The sequence below is a fragment of the Megachile rotundata genome, chromosome 7 (assembly GCF_050947335.1).
Source record: "Megachile rotundata isolate GNS110a chromosome 7, iyMegRotu1, whole genome shotgun sequence".
NCBI lineage: Eukaryota > Metazoa > Arthropoda > Insecta > Hymenoptera > Megachilidae > Megachile > Megachile rotundata.
In genome coordinates this window covers 15,319,285-15,335,721 of record NC_134989.1, presented here as the reverse complement: position 1 = coordinate 15,335,721, position 16,437 = coordinate 15,319,285, and the positions used below count along the sequence as shown (strand labels likewise).

The following is a 16,437-nucleotide window of genomic DNA, read 5'->3' as shown; positions in this document are numbered from 1 at the left end:
CGCCATATGCGTGACATCCGGTTTTTGTTCACCGCACCGTGATTCGTTCGACGACTTACTCGGTTAGAAATAAAACCATTTTACATATATTTTTTATCGGGACTCGATTTTAATACCGTCACTATCGTTTGTACCGAGCTGTTTACCGATGTACAAGTGTCTCATAGACACAGTATAGAAAATGTACTCAAATTCTAAATTTCTAAATTTTGCATAGACAGGACATCAGAATTCTTTTAGAATTTTTCCTAAGCTCTTTCATGAGCACTTACGCGTCCTGAGGTTCAAAGATAAATTTGGATAATCTGGAAGCTTTTTATTGGGATTGATCCAGAATATTTTTAACGTCCCTGTCGAGGGGCGAGGAAATTTGAATTGAACGCATTATCAGGTGTACGATCCTCGCCTCCGAAGGGGATGTTTTCCACGCAGCGAACCCTTCGTTCCGCTCAATTCCGAGCGGGGTTCGCGGAATCAAGTGTTTGAGATTATGACGGAGGCTTCGGTCACGTATTTCATTAACCGTCATGCCGTCGCGTCGTTTGAAAGCGGAGGGAAGCTGTCGGGTCTCTCGAAGGGTGCAGGTAGCCGCGAAATATGTTTGCTTTGCATTATATCTCCGAGGATGATCCCGTTATAATTATGAATGTCCTTGTTGTCCCGCGAACCGACCGTTCTTCGCCTCTTTCGGCTTCGTTAATCTCATCTCGACTCGGGGATTTCGAAACGGACCGTTTTCGCGCGATTAAAACGGATAAGACACTTCCGTTGGAATATTCGTTCGATTCGAACTGTTTCTGGTGCTAATCAACTGAAACAATTTGCTTTTGCAATTTATCGAGAACCTCGAGATACTTTCGAAATTTTTACAAGAGGATTTACGAGTATTCTGTAATGTAATTATCTTGCGTTTAAATTGTAAATGCGTGTAATAAAATTAGTATGCAAAAAGTTTCGTATGAAAATCATGAATATACACCGGTCATAAAAGTGTTAATTACCAGCGATAATTATTTGCGCATAAATCCGATTATACTTTTGGAATTAATAAACTCGTCAAGTCATTAGCCATAAATTCACGGTCATTACACGTCTGCCGTGACCAAATTACCACATGCGATTTGTCCATTACTGCCACGTTATGAATTATAAGTCCAACCGTATATTCTTAAAAAGAGCTTAGACTGTACAAAAAGTTGCAACTGTTCGCAATGAACATCGCTTATCACGGATTAAGTGTTTCCTTTTCGCGGAACGGGATTCGAAACGAGCAGCGACAGATTGGAATTACCATATTGGAAAAGGGATCTTATTTCCGTTTCCTTTCCAAATCTTTCGTTACGCGTTTCCGCAAAACTATCCTCTCCTTTTTTCTTGCATTTCTTTCGCGAAACCCTGCTTTCATCTCCCCTTTTCCATCCGCAGGTCTCGAGATTCATCCGATTCTCGTCCACGAAGATTTCAATCTTGTTTGGTCGAGGTATCGACACGTCCTCATCTTCCTCTCGATATTCCCGGCAACCTGTTCCCCGTTCCTTCGTTTCCCTCCCTTTTTATCCGCCCCTTCCGGCCGCGGAACGTTTGCTAACCCTTGCGAGAGTAACGGAGAACGATCGATGCTTTTCTCTATCGATCGGAACGAGTCGAGGAGCACGAAGGAAATTCCCGGTCGCTTCCGCAGGAAATTCGCGAAACCCCGACAACCCTTCGCAGCTTCTCCCCGGCGCTATTTTTTCTTCTCTACGGATCGTCGAAATCGCATGGTCGAGTTATCGACCACGGACGAGAAAATCCGACGGGAAAACGAAGGAAACGACACCGTAGATAATCTAAACTCTCTTTCTCCGGGAAAGGACTTCTCGGCTCTATGAATATATTAAAAACAACCAAAGACGATTTAATCTCTCTCCTTTTCTATCCTGTTGACGTGTTTATTAAACCGTCCCGCAAACGCTTTCTTAACCGCTTTAAGTTAAGCTTCGTCGTTACCCTCGAAGGTAACTTCAACCCCCTCTGAGAGCACCGACTATCGGGAGCAATTAAAATCGAGTCCATCGTCTCGTCTTCTTGCCCTCAAGTAACTTAACACCGGAGAAATTGGGATGACGCGATTCATATCAATTATCGTGCCATATCGATCATTAAAAGGGTTCCTTGCCTCTCAAAATATTTATCTCAATTTTTGTTTCTTTGCAGACCGAGATATGTTCGAGTGCGTTGACGGACGTCATCCATGCGGTCATCAATGGAACGGACGGGTGTTTGTTCTGCTTTGGACACGCTGGCTTAGGTGAGCATTTTAAAAGTTTAATCTCGAGCAATGACTTCTTCGATTCGATCTATAAAAATAATCTTCGACAACGAAAATCGTCCAAAGTCACCGTGAATGTTAAGAAGAACTTCAGTTCATATTTCAGAGACTAACCCTCTGCATCATTAGTTAACACAGCTCGCGAACAAGTCTAAGATGCCCATTTGTGAGTAGCCGAGAGAAACCGTGTATAAAAACGATGAAGATTCCTCGAGCTATTCATATTTCATGTAATTATTTCCACGCTCGGGCCGGCCAGTCGAGACGCGGGCTAGACAATAGCGTTTTGTCCACGAGGACGTCGAACTTTGCCGAACAAAGAACCGTCGGAAGAAGACGTTGTCAACTCTTGTATGGAAGTACGGCAAAATATTTAATCTGCTTTCGGAGCGATGGCCGATCGTTCGTTACGCGTGATAATCCACGTCTGGCGATACAACTCACGACGCGTGGCGAAATTATGCATGTGGCAATTCGACTCGCTGCAGTTTAACGCGTAGATACTGCGCTTAATGTTTCTACGCGCGGTAAACCTCTGGCTACGTATCGCGTGGTGATTCAGCACGAATGAAGGTAGATGCTGTGGGTAGAAATGCGGTGCGTGATAGTGTAACGCGTGCAAGATTTAACGCGTGATTATGCTGCGCAAATTCAATATGTGGTATCTCTACGTGGGATAATTTGACGCATGTTAAATCGTCGTGTGGTAATTCTACGCGTGACAGTGCAACACGTGATAGTTCTATATGTTGTAATTCGATACGTAAAAATGCAACGCGTGGATATTGTTTGAGCGGTAATTTTACGCGTGGAGATGCTACATGTAGTAATTCTACGCGTGCGAATTCAACACGTGGTAATTCTATACGTGGTTATTCCACGCGTGGTAACTCTATACTTGGTAATTCTATACGTAGTAATTCCACGCGTGGTAACTCTAAACTTGGTAATTCTATACGTAGTAATTCCACGCGTGGTAACTCTATACTTGGTAATACTATACGTAGTAATTCCACGCGTGGTAACTCTATACTTGGTAATACTATGCGTAGTAATTCTACGCGTGGTAACTCTATACTTGGTAATACTATGCGTAGTAATTCTACGCGTACGAATTCAACACATGGTAATTCTATACGTAGTAATTCCACGCGTGGTAACTCTATACTTGGCAATACTATACGTAGTAATTCCACGCGTGGTAACTCTATACTTGGTAATACTATGCGTAGTAATTCTACGCGTACGAATTCAACACATGGTAATTCTATATGTAGTAATTCCACGCGTGGTAACTCTACACTTGGTAATTCTATACGTAGTAATTCCACGCGTGGTAACTCTATACTTGGTAATACTATACGTCGTAATTCTACGCGTACGAATTCAACACATGGTAATTCTATATGTAGTAATTCCACGCGTGGTAACTCTACACTTGGTAATTCTATACGTAGTAATTCCACGCGTGGTAACTCTATACTTGGTAATTCTATACGTAGTAATTCTACGCGTGCGAATTCAACACGTGATAATTCTATACTTAGTAATTCCACGCGTGGTAACTCTATACCTGGCAATTCTATACGTAGCAATTCTACTCACAAAAACGCAACGCACGCAAATTCTATTCGTGTACTTCCACAAATAGTAATTCTACGAGTAAGAATGCAGCAGGTGTAAATTCTCTGCGTAGTAGGATAACGTACAGTGATGCAACATACAGTGCTTCTGCGCGAGTAATACAACCCGTGATAATGAAACGCATAGTAATACAACTTGTGATAATTAAACGCGTGGTTATGTAACGCAGGGTAAATACAGCACATCGTAAGTGTAGTACAGTAATATAGCACCTAGTAAATCATCTCGCAGTAACAACGCCTAGCACATGGAAATGTAGAGGTAATGCAATGCGTGGTAATAAACCACGTACCGTCATAACGATTATATTCACTTTCACGCTTGAAAATGAATTCCGCGACAATCAGATGTACAAACTCCTTTATTAAGTCAAGCAAGTCAACACTCTGAGCGCGATAATAACGAAGGGAGTTACCCTTATCAAAGTTGAACCGCGAACGACTATACCAATTCTCGATGTAGAATGTCCTCGTTCCGCCTGTATTTTCGCCGGCAGTTTTCCGCTAGCTTTTCATCGTCTCGGCAGGAAGCTAAGTCTCGAGCGCGGTCGACGAGACGCGCAAGAGTTGTTTTACATTTTAAGTAGTGATATCGAGTTTGCATGCAAATGCATGATTATGCGAGGAAACCGAGGGTAAGGAAGGTTTTCTCGGGCGATGCCTGCGAAGGGTGGGGACAGGAGGCCGCGAGGAAAACGGACGAGGAGAGAAAAGGGGCGAGAACGAGGGGCAAAAAGGTGGAGTCGAAAAGCAAACGGGATAATGTATGCTACTGGGACACGCACCATCTTTTCTAACTATTCAAATCTTAACGCGAACCGGAGATTATGTTCGTCCAGCTGCTATATTTCAGCGGTAACTTCGTGTGCTTGCTATTCAATATAAAGATCCTTAATCTGGACGAAAATTCCTGCGATTCGCGTGATGAACAGTGCGACGGAAGTATATCGATTTGGGGAACGTTTGAATTGAAACTCTTACTCCGTCGATTGTAGTCTGATCGATGGTCGCGTCTCGGTGTTTTTAAGAGCAATTTCAGCCCTCTTTCGCCCTTTCCGAGGGAATTCGATCGCGACGGTATCGACAACGAAAGAAGAGGAGTCGGTAATAGTTCCAAGAGACGGGTTCTCGTGTCTGATATCGAGCTCCCTTAATGCGCGATCGTTCAAATTCCCCGCGAACTACTAAGAAATGATCAATACATATACATATATATGTGTATATACATATAACAGAGAACGTAACGGCGGCTATGTAGGAGTCTGGGCGAAGATAAAGAAACGCGAGCGAAGAAAGACGTTGGGAAGGAAGCCGAACGAACGAACTTTCATCCCCCTCGCGCCTTCGACAGAGATACTTGAGGCAAGTCCGCGAGCAAACTGCTTTTGATCATCGCTGCGACAACGCACTTTCCTCTTCCTTTCTCTCTCCCGGACCCTCCGCGAGTCATTCTTCTCCCTTCTCTTCTAGTTTCTTTGTAGCAGGACCCACTCCCCTAACTCTTTACTTCGCCGTTTCCCTGTCGCTTTGACGCAACGAGAAAGAGAGACGGAATTACAACGAACGCGCGACAAAGGGAGAGAGGCGAGAAGGAGAGGAGCGTACGCATCGTGGAAACGATCGAACGAGCCCGGACAATCTTAAAACGAAGCGTCGATCGTGCCGCGGAAAGACGACGCTGCCAAAGAAGATATATCGCAAGATCGACCGGTGCAAGCGACCATAATAAAAAAAATGAAAACCAAAGAAACAAGGGAACCGAAGAGCCTCCCTTTGAAGCCAACGGGATTTGTCGTACAGAAAATTACGAAGGGCGACTGGCGAGATGTGGGGCGAAGGAAGAGCACTCTGCATGCCGACCAGACAATACGGTCTTTTGTACTTTGTAACGCGCTGCTAATTACTCTGCATCAGCCGCGGCCCTTAAGGTACACGCTGTCGATCCCTTTCATCGCGAGAAACCACCCAAAAACCAGATTAACCAACGCGACGGGAAAGAACCACAGATCGTATCACCCTTGGACTGCTGCCACCCCTTTCGCGTGCAAATACACCGCGATAATTGTTGCTACGCACTAAAACAAACTTTACGACACGATTATTTCCTGTTCTCCTACCTCTTCTGGGGTATATTACTACTTAATTATTTCACTCGTGTTCAAGTGCGATGGGGATCGTTTTGTAGCAATAACCTTTAACAAAGTAGCGCTCAACTTTATATCTGTATCTTTAAATTTATATTTATCTTGATTGTTGCACCTTTACAACTTCGTAAATGAATGCAATCACTCTATGTACAGGAAAAATTATTCAGAACTATACTTCAGTTACGTCGAAGTCAAATGTGATTTCCATATTCTGTCAACCTACCCTATTTTATTATAGCTCCTCTGTTAAAGAGTTTGAATGTATAATCCCAGCCAAATCTGCATCAAATATGCTTTCAAATCTCCCACAAAATAGTTGCTGAATTTCGCCAGCACCTCGCACAATCGTCCAAAGATAAATTTTTTTCCGAAATGTCTATTTTACCCCGAGGAAGAAGCGAATCCAGGAATTATCTCGTCGGTGCTTTTCTCCTTGCTCCCTTTGAAGTGCAAAAATCCCCGAAATTAAATCGATACCGTTCGCTCGGCCTCGATAGCTGGTCGTCATTTTTTTTTCGTGCATCGATCACATTTTTTTCTTTTCCGCGTTCCCGTTCTGTTACCCGTTTCGGTATTCCGTCGTTGACGTTGGATCTCGCGAAGTCGACGAGCGTTGAAACGCTCCGACAGAGACGACTTCGATTCGCGCTGCGTTCGAGTAATCGACGGGACCAGACGCGATTCTCTTTATCTCGGCCGGGGGGTGAGAACTTGAGGGGAATTCCAATCGGCGGGATGCATCGGCTTTAAAGCACTCGGTTACCCGGGAATGTTTCTCGCTTTCTTCCACCTACTGGTAAAAGTTCGCGCTGAAATTTTCCGCGTTTTTAGCCGCGTGAATCGACCGCGAGTTGTCTCGATACGCGTCTCATCTGCGGGGTGAATTTTAGAAACGTAAAGTTGAACACCCGATGCGAGGAGAAAAATGTTCGGAGTAATTTCGAAGGGAATTTTTGCGCAAAAATCTGGAGAGAGCGAGATTTTCGTCTGAAGAGATTTGCGCGCAACAAAAGTAATCGAGATTGGTTAATTCGCGCTGGCTGTCTGAATTCAACCGGAAAGTTGGTCTTGACGGAAAATGGCCGGAGAGAGCCGGCCTTTTTCCCGGTTTCTAATTAAATAACAACATAATTCACCGTCTTACGGTAAAACAATTAAATAACGCTTAAGATTCAGCGACGGCTGCCGCTGCTTTTCCATTATTTCGTCGTATAGCCGCCAGGCTTCGACCCTCCACCGAATTCTTACGCCTTTCGCTTTCAATTCTCATCCAACTCTCCCTTTCTACCCGTTCGTTTGTCACTTTCTCCCGCTCCATTCTTCTCGTCTCTTTTTTTCTTTCTTTGCCACGAATACTCCCAGCGCCGTATTGTTTTATGATTTTAATAAGACTCTTTCGTTTCCCTATCAATACTACCCTCTGGTCGCCAATCTTACCTTTTCTTTGTACCGGGTCCCAAAGTTTCACCCTTGCCACAAGGGGATGCTATTCTAGCGTCTGGAAAAGTGCAGTTCACGCTGTCTTGTTCCATTCAGCGTGCCCGAGCGTCAAGTATCCTCGTTATGCTCTTTGATTCATTACCCTATCAGCCATTCCCGAAACCAGATCTCAGATTTTGAAAAGCCTCGCGATTCATCTTCGCGACTTACAATTAACATACAATTAGATCATAACGATTCTAATTTGACTACGAAAAGAAGGTTGTAGAAAAGTACGGCGTTTGTGCAACAATTTATTTCGCAATTCTTCTGACAAACAGCGGTGGACGTTAAACCGCGGCGCCAGTTTCGATTACATTCGTTTCGACCGTCACCGGTCAAACCCGCGGACGTTGTAATGGTAACCGAATTAATCGGTTCCAATCTATCCGCCGTATAAATTAGATCCCCGTTGATGGGCTTCGTTACGCGTTCTAACTATGATCGAGCGTTTATCGCGGCTCGCGCTTTCCCATCGAACCATCGGCAAATAGTAAACAAATTAATTGGTCAAGCCGAACCGCAAATCAGGCGTCGCGATTGTTGCGCTCCACGACGATCGGCAGATTCGTCGTGTACACTTGCGGGCTGGGGATTTTCAAAGAGCGCAAATCGACTCGTAATGGAGAAATCGATTATTCTGTTTATCGTGTGCGCGCTTCGAAAGAATGAACTTGAAAGGGGCGGTCGTTTGCAAAAGCTGAAATATGCCTGCAAGTTTTCACACAAAACGCAATTGGCTGGCAAGTTAACGATTAGTCTGACTGATGTTTTCATTTTAATTAATGAGTTAAAATAAATCTATGCGTCACTGGGTACACAGAGAAGCTCTCACTCTGGCAGCAGAGTCAAGGGGTGCTATATACCTGAAAACCAATTGAATACATTGCAGACCCAGACTATTATTTTTCCTCAGAAAGTGTATTCACATATAGTTCGATCTTTGAAGCAAACCGATTGAGTCGCTTAACCCCTTGTACTTTGACGAATCTCACTCGTGACGCACTCACAGCTCAAATATAATAAATCTTACTAAAATTTGTAATACTCTTCAACTTAAAATTTGGTCCAACTATAATTTGCATTATTAAAGATTGCTGAATATTCACAACATTTTAATGTTTATTGTTCGTTCAAACATTATACGTATGAATATTTAGTTTTGACTGACGCATCTGACAAATAAATTGTACGTCAAGCGGTTAAAGATACTCAGTTTATATTTTATTTGAATAAATGACCGTATGCTTGAAATCTGAAGGAACTTGGATCTGTTGATTGTTGCAGGCAAGTCGCACACGATGCTGGGTACACCGGAAGCGGGTCATACTCTGGGAGCAATACCATGCGCGATCGCCTGGTTGTTTCGTGGTATTTCGGAGCAACGACAGAGGACGGGTGCCAGATTCAGCGTCAGGGTTAGTTGCGTGGAATTAACCACCGGCCAACAGCAGCTCAGGGATCTTCTCGCGGCACACGCAAACGGTGAGTAAATAAGTGCGGTTCGCTATCTGCGAAATTGCTGCACAGGGAGTCTTGAAAAGGTGATGACGAGCAAACGTTGAGACAGGGGGTGCTTTGCTAGCATTCGCTGGCTGGCAATTAACCCTTGGATTCGAGGAACGGTTCTGGATTAACGCGTAACCGTTTGCGCAAGGGAAAAATCATGGACGGAGATAAAACAATTAACGTTAGTGTCAGAGATATATACGGGTTCCACCTTGATATTCCGCGAATTGTTAAATTAATAAAAATAATTTAGTAGATCAGGGACGAAGTAATTTGGGTAAAGAGACAATTCTTATCTCCACAAACTGAACGGTTGATGAAGCAATTTCGAAGTCATCTCGCCAAACGAATAAAAGAGGAAGCAAAAAGGGGGACGGAGAAAGAAGTCATCTTACCCCTTAATTTTACGGACCACCGAGTGGACGAGTTGGTCCGTGAAGAGGAAACCGAATGGCGACCAAGAGCATGACGTTCGTTGCATATTATCCACGGAATCTTAAAGGATCGCGGCTCTCTCGAACGTACGCAAAAACGGAATGGAACGATTTCATTCTTCCAGGCTTTCGACCAATGCGTCCAACGGCATTATTACCGGCCATTCTTGCCGATCCGAAGACGCTGTTCCCAGTTTTTGTGAATGCGATCGTAGTTGAGGCAGGAATGGCACATGCGATTTCCGAATGTAATTTCCGTTGGACGACGATGACTTTTCCTTTTATTGCCGAGGCAGCGTTTGTTAAGATTGCATTGTCCGGTTTTTCCGTTTCGTGTATCGATGCAATTTTCTTGGCAGCCCCCCAGTTCAGTTTGCATACCGATATTGGAAATAGAACTACTTAAATGGAAAGTTACGAAAGTTATTCGTTCGAAATACTATCTGTCTTCGACATCGAGAGTAGTTTGAAATCGTGTTTTGTTTTTTGGTCGAATATTTTGTTAACAACGTTTATTTGCAACTTGAAGTGTTTCTAATCTTCAATTTGGACTCAAAAATTAACCTCTAACTCAAGTGGTAGAATCGAGGAAGTAACCGTTAAGGCGACCACAGTTACAACTCACGCTGACGTCGATTGCACCGAGGGTAACGCGACGAGGGGGAAGAGAAACGAAGTTCGTGAAAATTAGATCGAGTTCTCGGCGGACCAGTGCAGGACACTGCGCAATTCCCTTCGCTGTGCCCTGCACTCGGCACTAATTAATCCAAAACGATTGTACCTGCCCGCATTGTTCCAGGCATCGAATTAATTGCGACAAACGTTCGCAACCCTATCGCGAAATGCTCAGCAAACTTTCAGCCCCTAACAATATATACATGTATATGTATACATAAAGTTTGCTATATATACATTATATATAAGAAGCTCCCGTTATGGAGGATAGACGATCCGGGGAGAGAAACGAGTGTTGGGAGAATAGAAACTCTTAAAACTGGGGGATGACGACCGAGACAAGTGTTTCTTACGACTCAAGTTTCTTCGACGCGCGGGAACACAATGCTATCGTAATCGAGCGTGTTCAAACGAGAAAAGTTGCCCGCCTAGATTACGGTACAAATGCTGCACGCGTTACATGTAACCGAACGTTCGAGCTTCGTCGAAACTTCGATACTTTCGGCTGACCGTCGAATCCGTGTATATCGTTCCAGTATAAAATTTCCAGATACAGAAATATCAACTTTTTCCAACCTCAATTTGCCTGGAGTACCCATTTTGTTTACGGAGCCGTAACTTCGACTTGCAGGATCATCCGCAACGTTTTACGCGTTTTTTAAAAAACGATCCGGAAGATAGGTTCATTTTGTGGATGTCAAAATTATGGCAGAGGGTGGAGCCCATCGTTAAACAGGGACTTTGAAATTAAAACGTTACGGTAGGGGGGTGCGTTGCGTTAAAAAGCGATTCGCGGCGCACAATGTAACCAAAGTTATCGCGATCGTGCCTCGGAAGAGGATAAATGCGAAAGGGTCATAATCTCAAAGGGTTTAGGATCGCAGTAAATTTTGCAGCTGACATTAACGCACGTGTCGCGTGCCACGTCGGAACGTGGCGTAATAAAACCCTCGAGCGTCGAACGTTCTTTCTTCTCGAACCGAGTCGCATTAACTCATAAACTGTTGCGAACTTCTTTTTTTCGCGTACCTTTGCGACGGTGTGACTTGATTTATGCCGCGCGCTCGAAACGTCAAAGTTGTCCAGGAGTCTCGAGACCGTTTCAACAACCCCTTCTCAGAAAGCTGAATTTCGAGGGACAGAGTTTCCTCTCGGCACGATCGAAAAACACACGCTTCTCTCGAACAAGCCTCCCCCGCTGATTTCGCTCGGAAACACGCGCGTGTGGCAGCGGCCTTAACGAGACTCTTTCCGCTTTCCTGGAACGCGCTAACTAATTAAGAAGCGGTGCAATTAATTTTCCAGCTTATTAAATAATTAACTCGTATCTCGAGGTCTGTCTCGCCCGTAGAAACCACCCCTTCTTGCTCTCGTTTCGACTTTCCGTGTCTCTCGTTTCGCGAGACGGGGGTTGCGAGCAAAAGCTCCTTCGACACACCCTTCGGATTCGGCTTTTCCGGGGAACTCGATAATCCGGGCCACGGTAATTATTTCAACTTTTCGACGGGTCAGATCCTGCTGGAAACACCGTCTTTGCGGCAATTTGCTTTTGTTTCTTACAACCCCTTCTGCGCCATTACGCAGTTATCTCCATTTCCCTTCTACTTCTCTTTACTTCAATGATTACCTTATATTTCTATACATCTCCAAATTTGCAAGGTTTTTCCAAATTTTTAAGTTAGGATTATTGAACATCGACCTTCCAAATACAAGAAAGTATCACGAAAAATTGAGCAACACCGTTACTCCATATTTTCTCGCAGCACGTACCAGGAATGCGAGGAACGTTTCTCCGAGCAAAAGTAGGATCGTGGTAGTTTTTAAGCGGTCGCGTGCATTTCAATGGCACCAAGAAAAATATTTTCTGGAATATTTTTCCGGCTTCTCCGTCTGGCGACGAGGAGGCAAAGCACGCTCGCAATAATTCTCACGACTCGCGGTACGGTTATTGTTTTATGTTTCTCCGGTGGTTCGTACGTAAAGCGGATAAGAAGCGGGATAAAGACGAGCACAGAGAATAATGGAAGAAGCGTCGTAGCATCGCTGTATAGCAACCGTGGCTTTTAGCGGATGTATAAAACGTGCCGAACGGAAATGCACCGCTTTTCGTCCGTTTCTTTATTTTATTTCTTTTGGAACCGATGGCAAATTGGGGAAAAGGGTGCACGATTTTTTTCCTTTCACTGGAGGTGTCCTTTTTCACTGTCGCTAGAACTGTCTTTTGTCACAGTAATTTTGTACACTTTCATATTTATTTATGGACGTTAACAGATGTTGACTTATAATATACAGGGTGCCTCATAACTGGTGTAACTTCCGGAAAGGGGTGGTAGAGGACGTAATTCTGAATAAGATTTTCCTTTGCAAAAATGGGGTGTGAAGCTTCGTTTTTGAATTATTAAAGAAAAACACGGGCCAATCAGAGCGCGAGGATTCGGCGCCAATCACGGCGCGCAGTCGCGAGAGCGACGCCTTCGAGCATCATGGCCGACTGGGCGTAGTCCTCGCGCTTTGATTGGCCCGTGTTTTTCTTTAATAACTCAAAAACGAAGCTTCAAATCCAATTTTTGCAAAGGGAAATTTTGCTTAGAATCGCGTCCTCTACCACCATTTTTCAGGAGCTACACGAGTTGTGAGACACCCTGTATATCAGAGCACACCCTATAGGCACACCATAGCCATTGCACACCCTAGATCTATATTACTCTTCCAGACTCTAATACATCATAAATGTACGAACATTGGCGGTCTAATTGTGCGTATATTGTTGAAATTACTTTTGCCTCTTAACAAGAAATTTAGACAACCGAATCGTTGATCTGAGACAATAACTTTTACGAGGGGATGCGGTAGGCAATTAAAGAAAACCGTCGTCTTACGTAGCGGCTGGCTTCCAAGCAAATGGTCCATGTTCGGTCCTGAAAAGGGGAAGAAGAGGAATTGGAGGTCATTCCGTTAACGACAGCTTTCCTCACTTCGTCACTTGAAAGTTTAATGGTCCGAGGCTTTGATACCTACCTTCCACCAAGTTAATTGTTAGTTTACGTCAGCAGTAATTTCCGTAAAAGTCGCATTGCTCTACTTTCCTAATGACCTACAATTATCGATGATATCCTCGTGAAATTCGTAATTTTTGCGCTTCCGGGCAATTGTCCGCAAGAATATTACTTTTTCAAGACCCTCCGGACGTAATTAAAAACCGCGAAATGAAGTCGGAAGTAGTTGAAGTCAGGTCGCAAAGAGAGAAACATAAAAATGTAGTCCCGAATGAAACTACCATAAAGAGAGCTTTGCCCTTATGAAAGAGTAACACCTACAATTAATTATAATAGTCGTTTCGCAAATTAGTAAAGTAAGTAAAATGTTGCTGAAGCTGTATCTCTCTATTATCGCTTCCTTTTTCGCGGCATTCGCAGCACTATTTGTGGATATGGTAGATTTCGAGGATAACGAACTGTGTTTCTACTCGAAATTTCTCGATAACAGGAGTGCTTGTTCCGACATTTCAATTATCCGAAACACAACGCTGGGAAAATTTTACGAACTTTTTTACTGCCTTGTACCATTGTCCATGATTCCCCGGACTATTTGCAGTAAAAAGACAGCTGAAGAATGTAAATGTACAGTTCTTTGTTTAAGAGAAAGAGTTCTTTGTTCCTGAAGAGATTAAACTGTGCTCCCCGAAAATTAATATAGAAACCGAGTATATAATTTATCTGCTCGTATAAACATTCTCGTGATTATTACGGCGAAGAATGATTCATGAACATTTGCGGACCCTTTGCAGTCTTGGCAACGGAAAAAATTACACGAAACGTGGCTCCCAACGGATCCTCGAGTTATAGCCAAGACGGAGACTTTCACGAAGGACGAATATTCACAGTCGCTTATTACGAGCTTTGCCCTAACTCTCTCCAGGGTCTTGACGACCTACCCTTGCACTCGCTACCTGGAGCATCCCTTCATCCTGCACACCTCTTTCCCTGGAGAGACTATCCAAGACCCGGTGGTCTTCGCAGTTCCTACTTATTTCGGCGAACGTACGACCGCGTAAAGCACGTCTGCCGCCACTCCCAACGCTGACTGTTTCTACTTTAGTACGAGCTATGGGCTGCCTTCGTTAACGCTCGTGCTTGCTTCACGGTTACTTCAACTTTACGTCCTCGACGTCGATTTTTCTGCGCGTTAAGGTGATTCTACAGAGATAAGTGGTGGCTGCGGTAAATTTGAAAAACGTGATAAAGAACTCGATACGTTTCTCGCATAACATACGAAGTACATAGACTTTGTCGGTCAGTAATATCTTAAACTTCGCATTCCAAAAGATTGAAGACGCAACTTCGTTAGAAGACAGCGTGAAAGGTCTAACGAACACGAAATAGTGGTACACCCACGATCGCGGGTGTATTAATGCGACACATAGGCGTGGCAATATCCATAAAGGGGACAGGGAAAGTAATATTGTCGGCATCTGTGCGGCTCGCGAGGAAGATTCTGGCGGAACATCGAGGAAATAAAAAGGCGATCTTCCGCGAGAAGGACTCGCCGGAATATAGAGGCATAATGGATGCGTCTTTTGCCAGATGCACGGGTCGGTGTATTCCTGGGTCGGTGCTATCTCGCGCAAGGGGTCGTGCAACCGGGTACGTCGGATAAATCGTTTTTCGACGCGTTTCGAATACCATCATCGAGCGACGCCCATGGACAATCTCGTCCCTCGAGAGGGTGAACCTGTCGGGGGGCAGTAAAAAAAATCTGTTTCCGCCTTTTCGAATGACCGGGGATACGCGCGTTACGAGACTGTTTTCCCAAATGCCTCGTAGACCATACGAAATGGTTACCATTTCGTAGTTCTAACGGAGAGACGGGTTTTCGAAGCTCTCGCGTCGGTGACGGACCATTTACGAGGGGTCTAAAAATATCTGAAACGCTCAGAAGAGGCACAAAAAAGGAACCGAAGCCTCAATCTTCCGCGTCATTATTTTTTCTCTCGAGAATAATCTTCGTTCGCGTTATCAGCCACGGATCTGGTACACCGGAAGCGGTAAAACTCGCTTCCGAGGGGATCGATAGCATCTCGTCGCGGCTCTAGCTCTAGAGTTTCCCTGTAATTTGCTCAGAGACGATCCGGCGGCCATTGGCATCTTCACCCGCTCACGACCTTTTACGTTAGGGTGCATCGTCTGCGAAATCCCATACTGCTGAAATTTTCAAATTTTAAATTCTTGTGCACGCTTTCCAACTAATTAATCGTACCCTTCAAATTAGATCTAAAAACAGCGACGAAAGCGATTTAGAAACGGCTGTCACAAATTGCGTTTTCACGAGGGACATTCAATTTATAGAAATCTTAAGCAGCGTTCCCCGGGACGTTATAAACTGTCGTAAAATGGAGGCAGACAAACGGGTGCTCCAACGCGTAACGAGAATAAAGTATCAACGATGTCCTCGGTTCTGTTCCTTTACGACGTCGGAAACGACACTACACGGGGCGAGTTCTCGAAGCAGTAAAACGTTAATTGGCAATTTACAAAGGGGATTATCTAAACGCTGTATCGCAGTTAACGATGAGAGTATCTTCTTCCGTCATCTGTACTTTTGTCAGAACTTTGCTTAATCAACGGATTCTGACGATTAGTTCTACAATGTTCGGTCCACTCTGATTGCCATTTGGTGCAGGTATATTTTTTATATTACCACAACTCGCAGCCGATATACACGTAATAACGATCGTTGTCTCCCGATGGCCCTTTCTCCTCCGTCGTTTCGCATCGAAAGCTCTTTTTAAGGCATAGCCAATATGTCACCGGTCAGGATGTACATAAAATACGTTGGTTTACGAGCCGATCAGATGGCGCGTGTATTATTGCCAACTGCTCGAACCTCCTAGTGCAGGCAATAAAATTTTCTTGCTGCGAAAGACGTTCGTTATTTTCTTCGGTTTTCTTAAATCTCACGATCCTAACAATCGCAGACATCGGATATCAAATTTATAAATTTTCCGAGTGATGCAAAATTACCTATTTCTGTATTGTTCAACAATTCCACCTCGAAAGACACTCCAAAAATCTCAACAATTACGAGAATAAAATAGAAACTTCCACTCGTTAATAATTTACAGAACAATTTTGAAAATGAAAACGGGAAATCGTGTAAAATTAAATATAAATCGTGGCTGTCCCATCGGCTTCGTCCGAGGATTAATTCTCTAATCTCGCCGTGGATTTTCAAATGGGGAA

General features: G+C 44.0%; 1 protein-coding gene across 6 annotated transcripts in view; it reads left to right on the top strand.

Annotated features, from left to right (window-relative positions):
* LOC100874799 (uncharacterized) overlaps positions 1-16,437 on the top strand; it is a 289,482-nt gene that overhangs the window by 263,124 nt on the left and 9,921 nt on the right. For all 6 annotated transcript variants that reach the window (XR_013038888.1, XR_013038887.1, XM_076534071.1 and 3 more), the window contains exons 8-9: positions 2,197-2,290; positions 8,868-9,065. Coding sequence is in view for 4 of the 6 variants with exons in the window: in XM_076534071.1 (XP_076390186.1) it covers positions 2,197-2,290; positions 8,868-9,065 (292 nt within the window). In the remaining 2 variants the exon portion in view is untranslated. The remainder of the gene's footprint in view (positions 1-2,196; positions 2,291-8,867; positions 9,066-16,437) is intronic.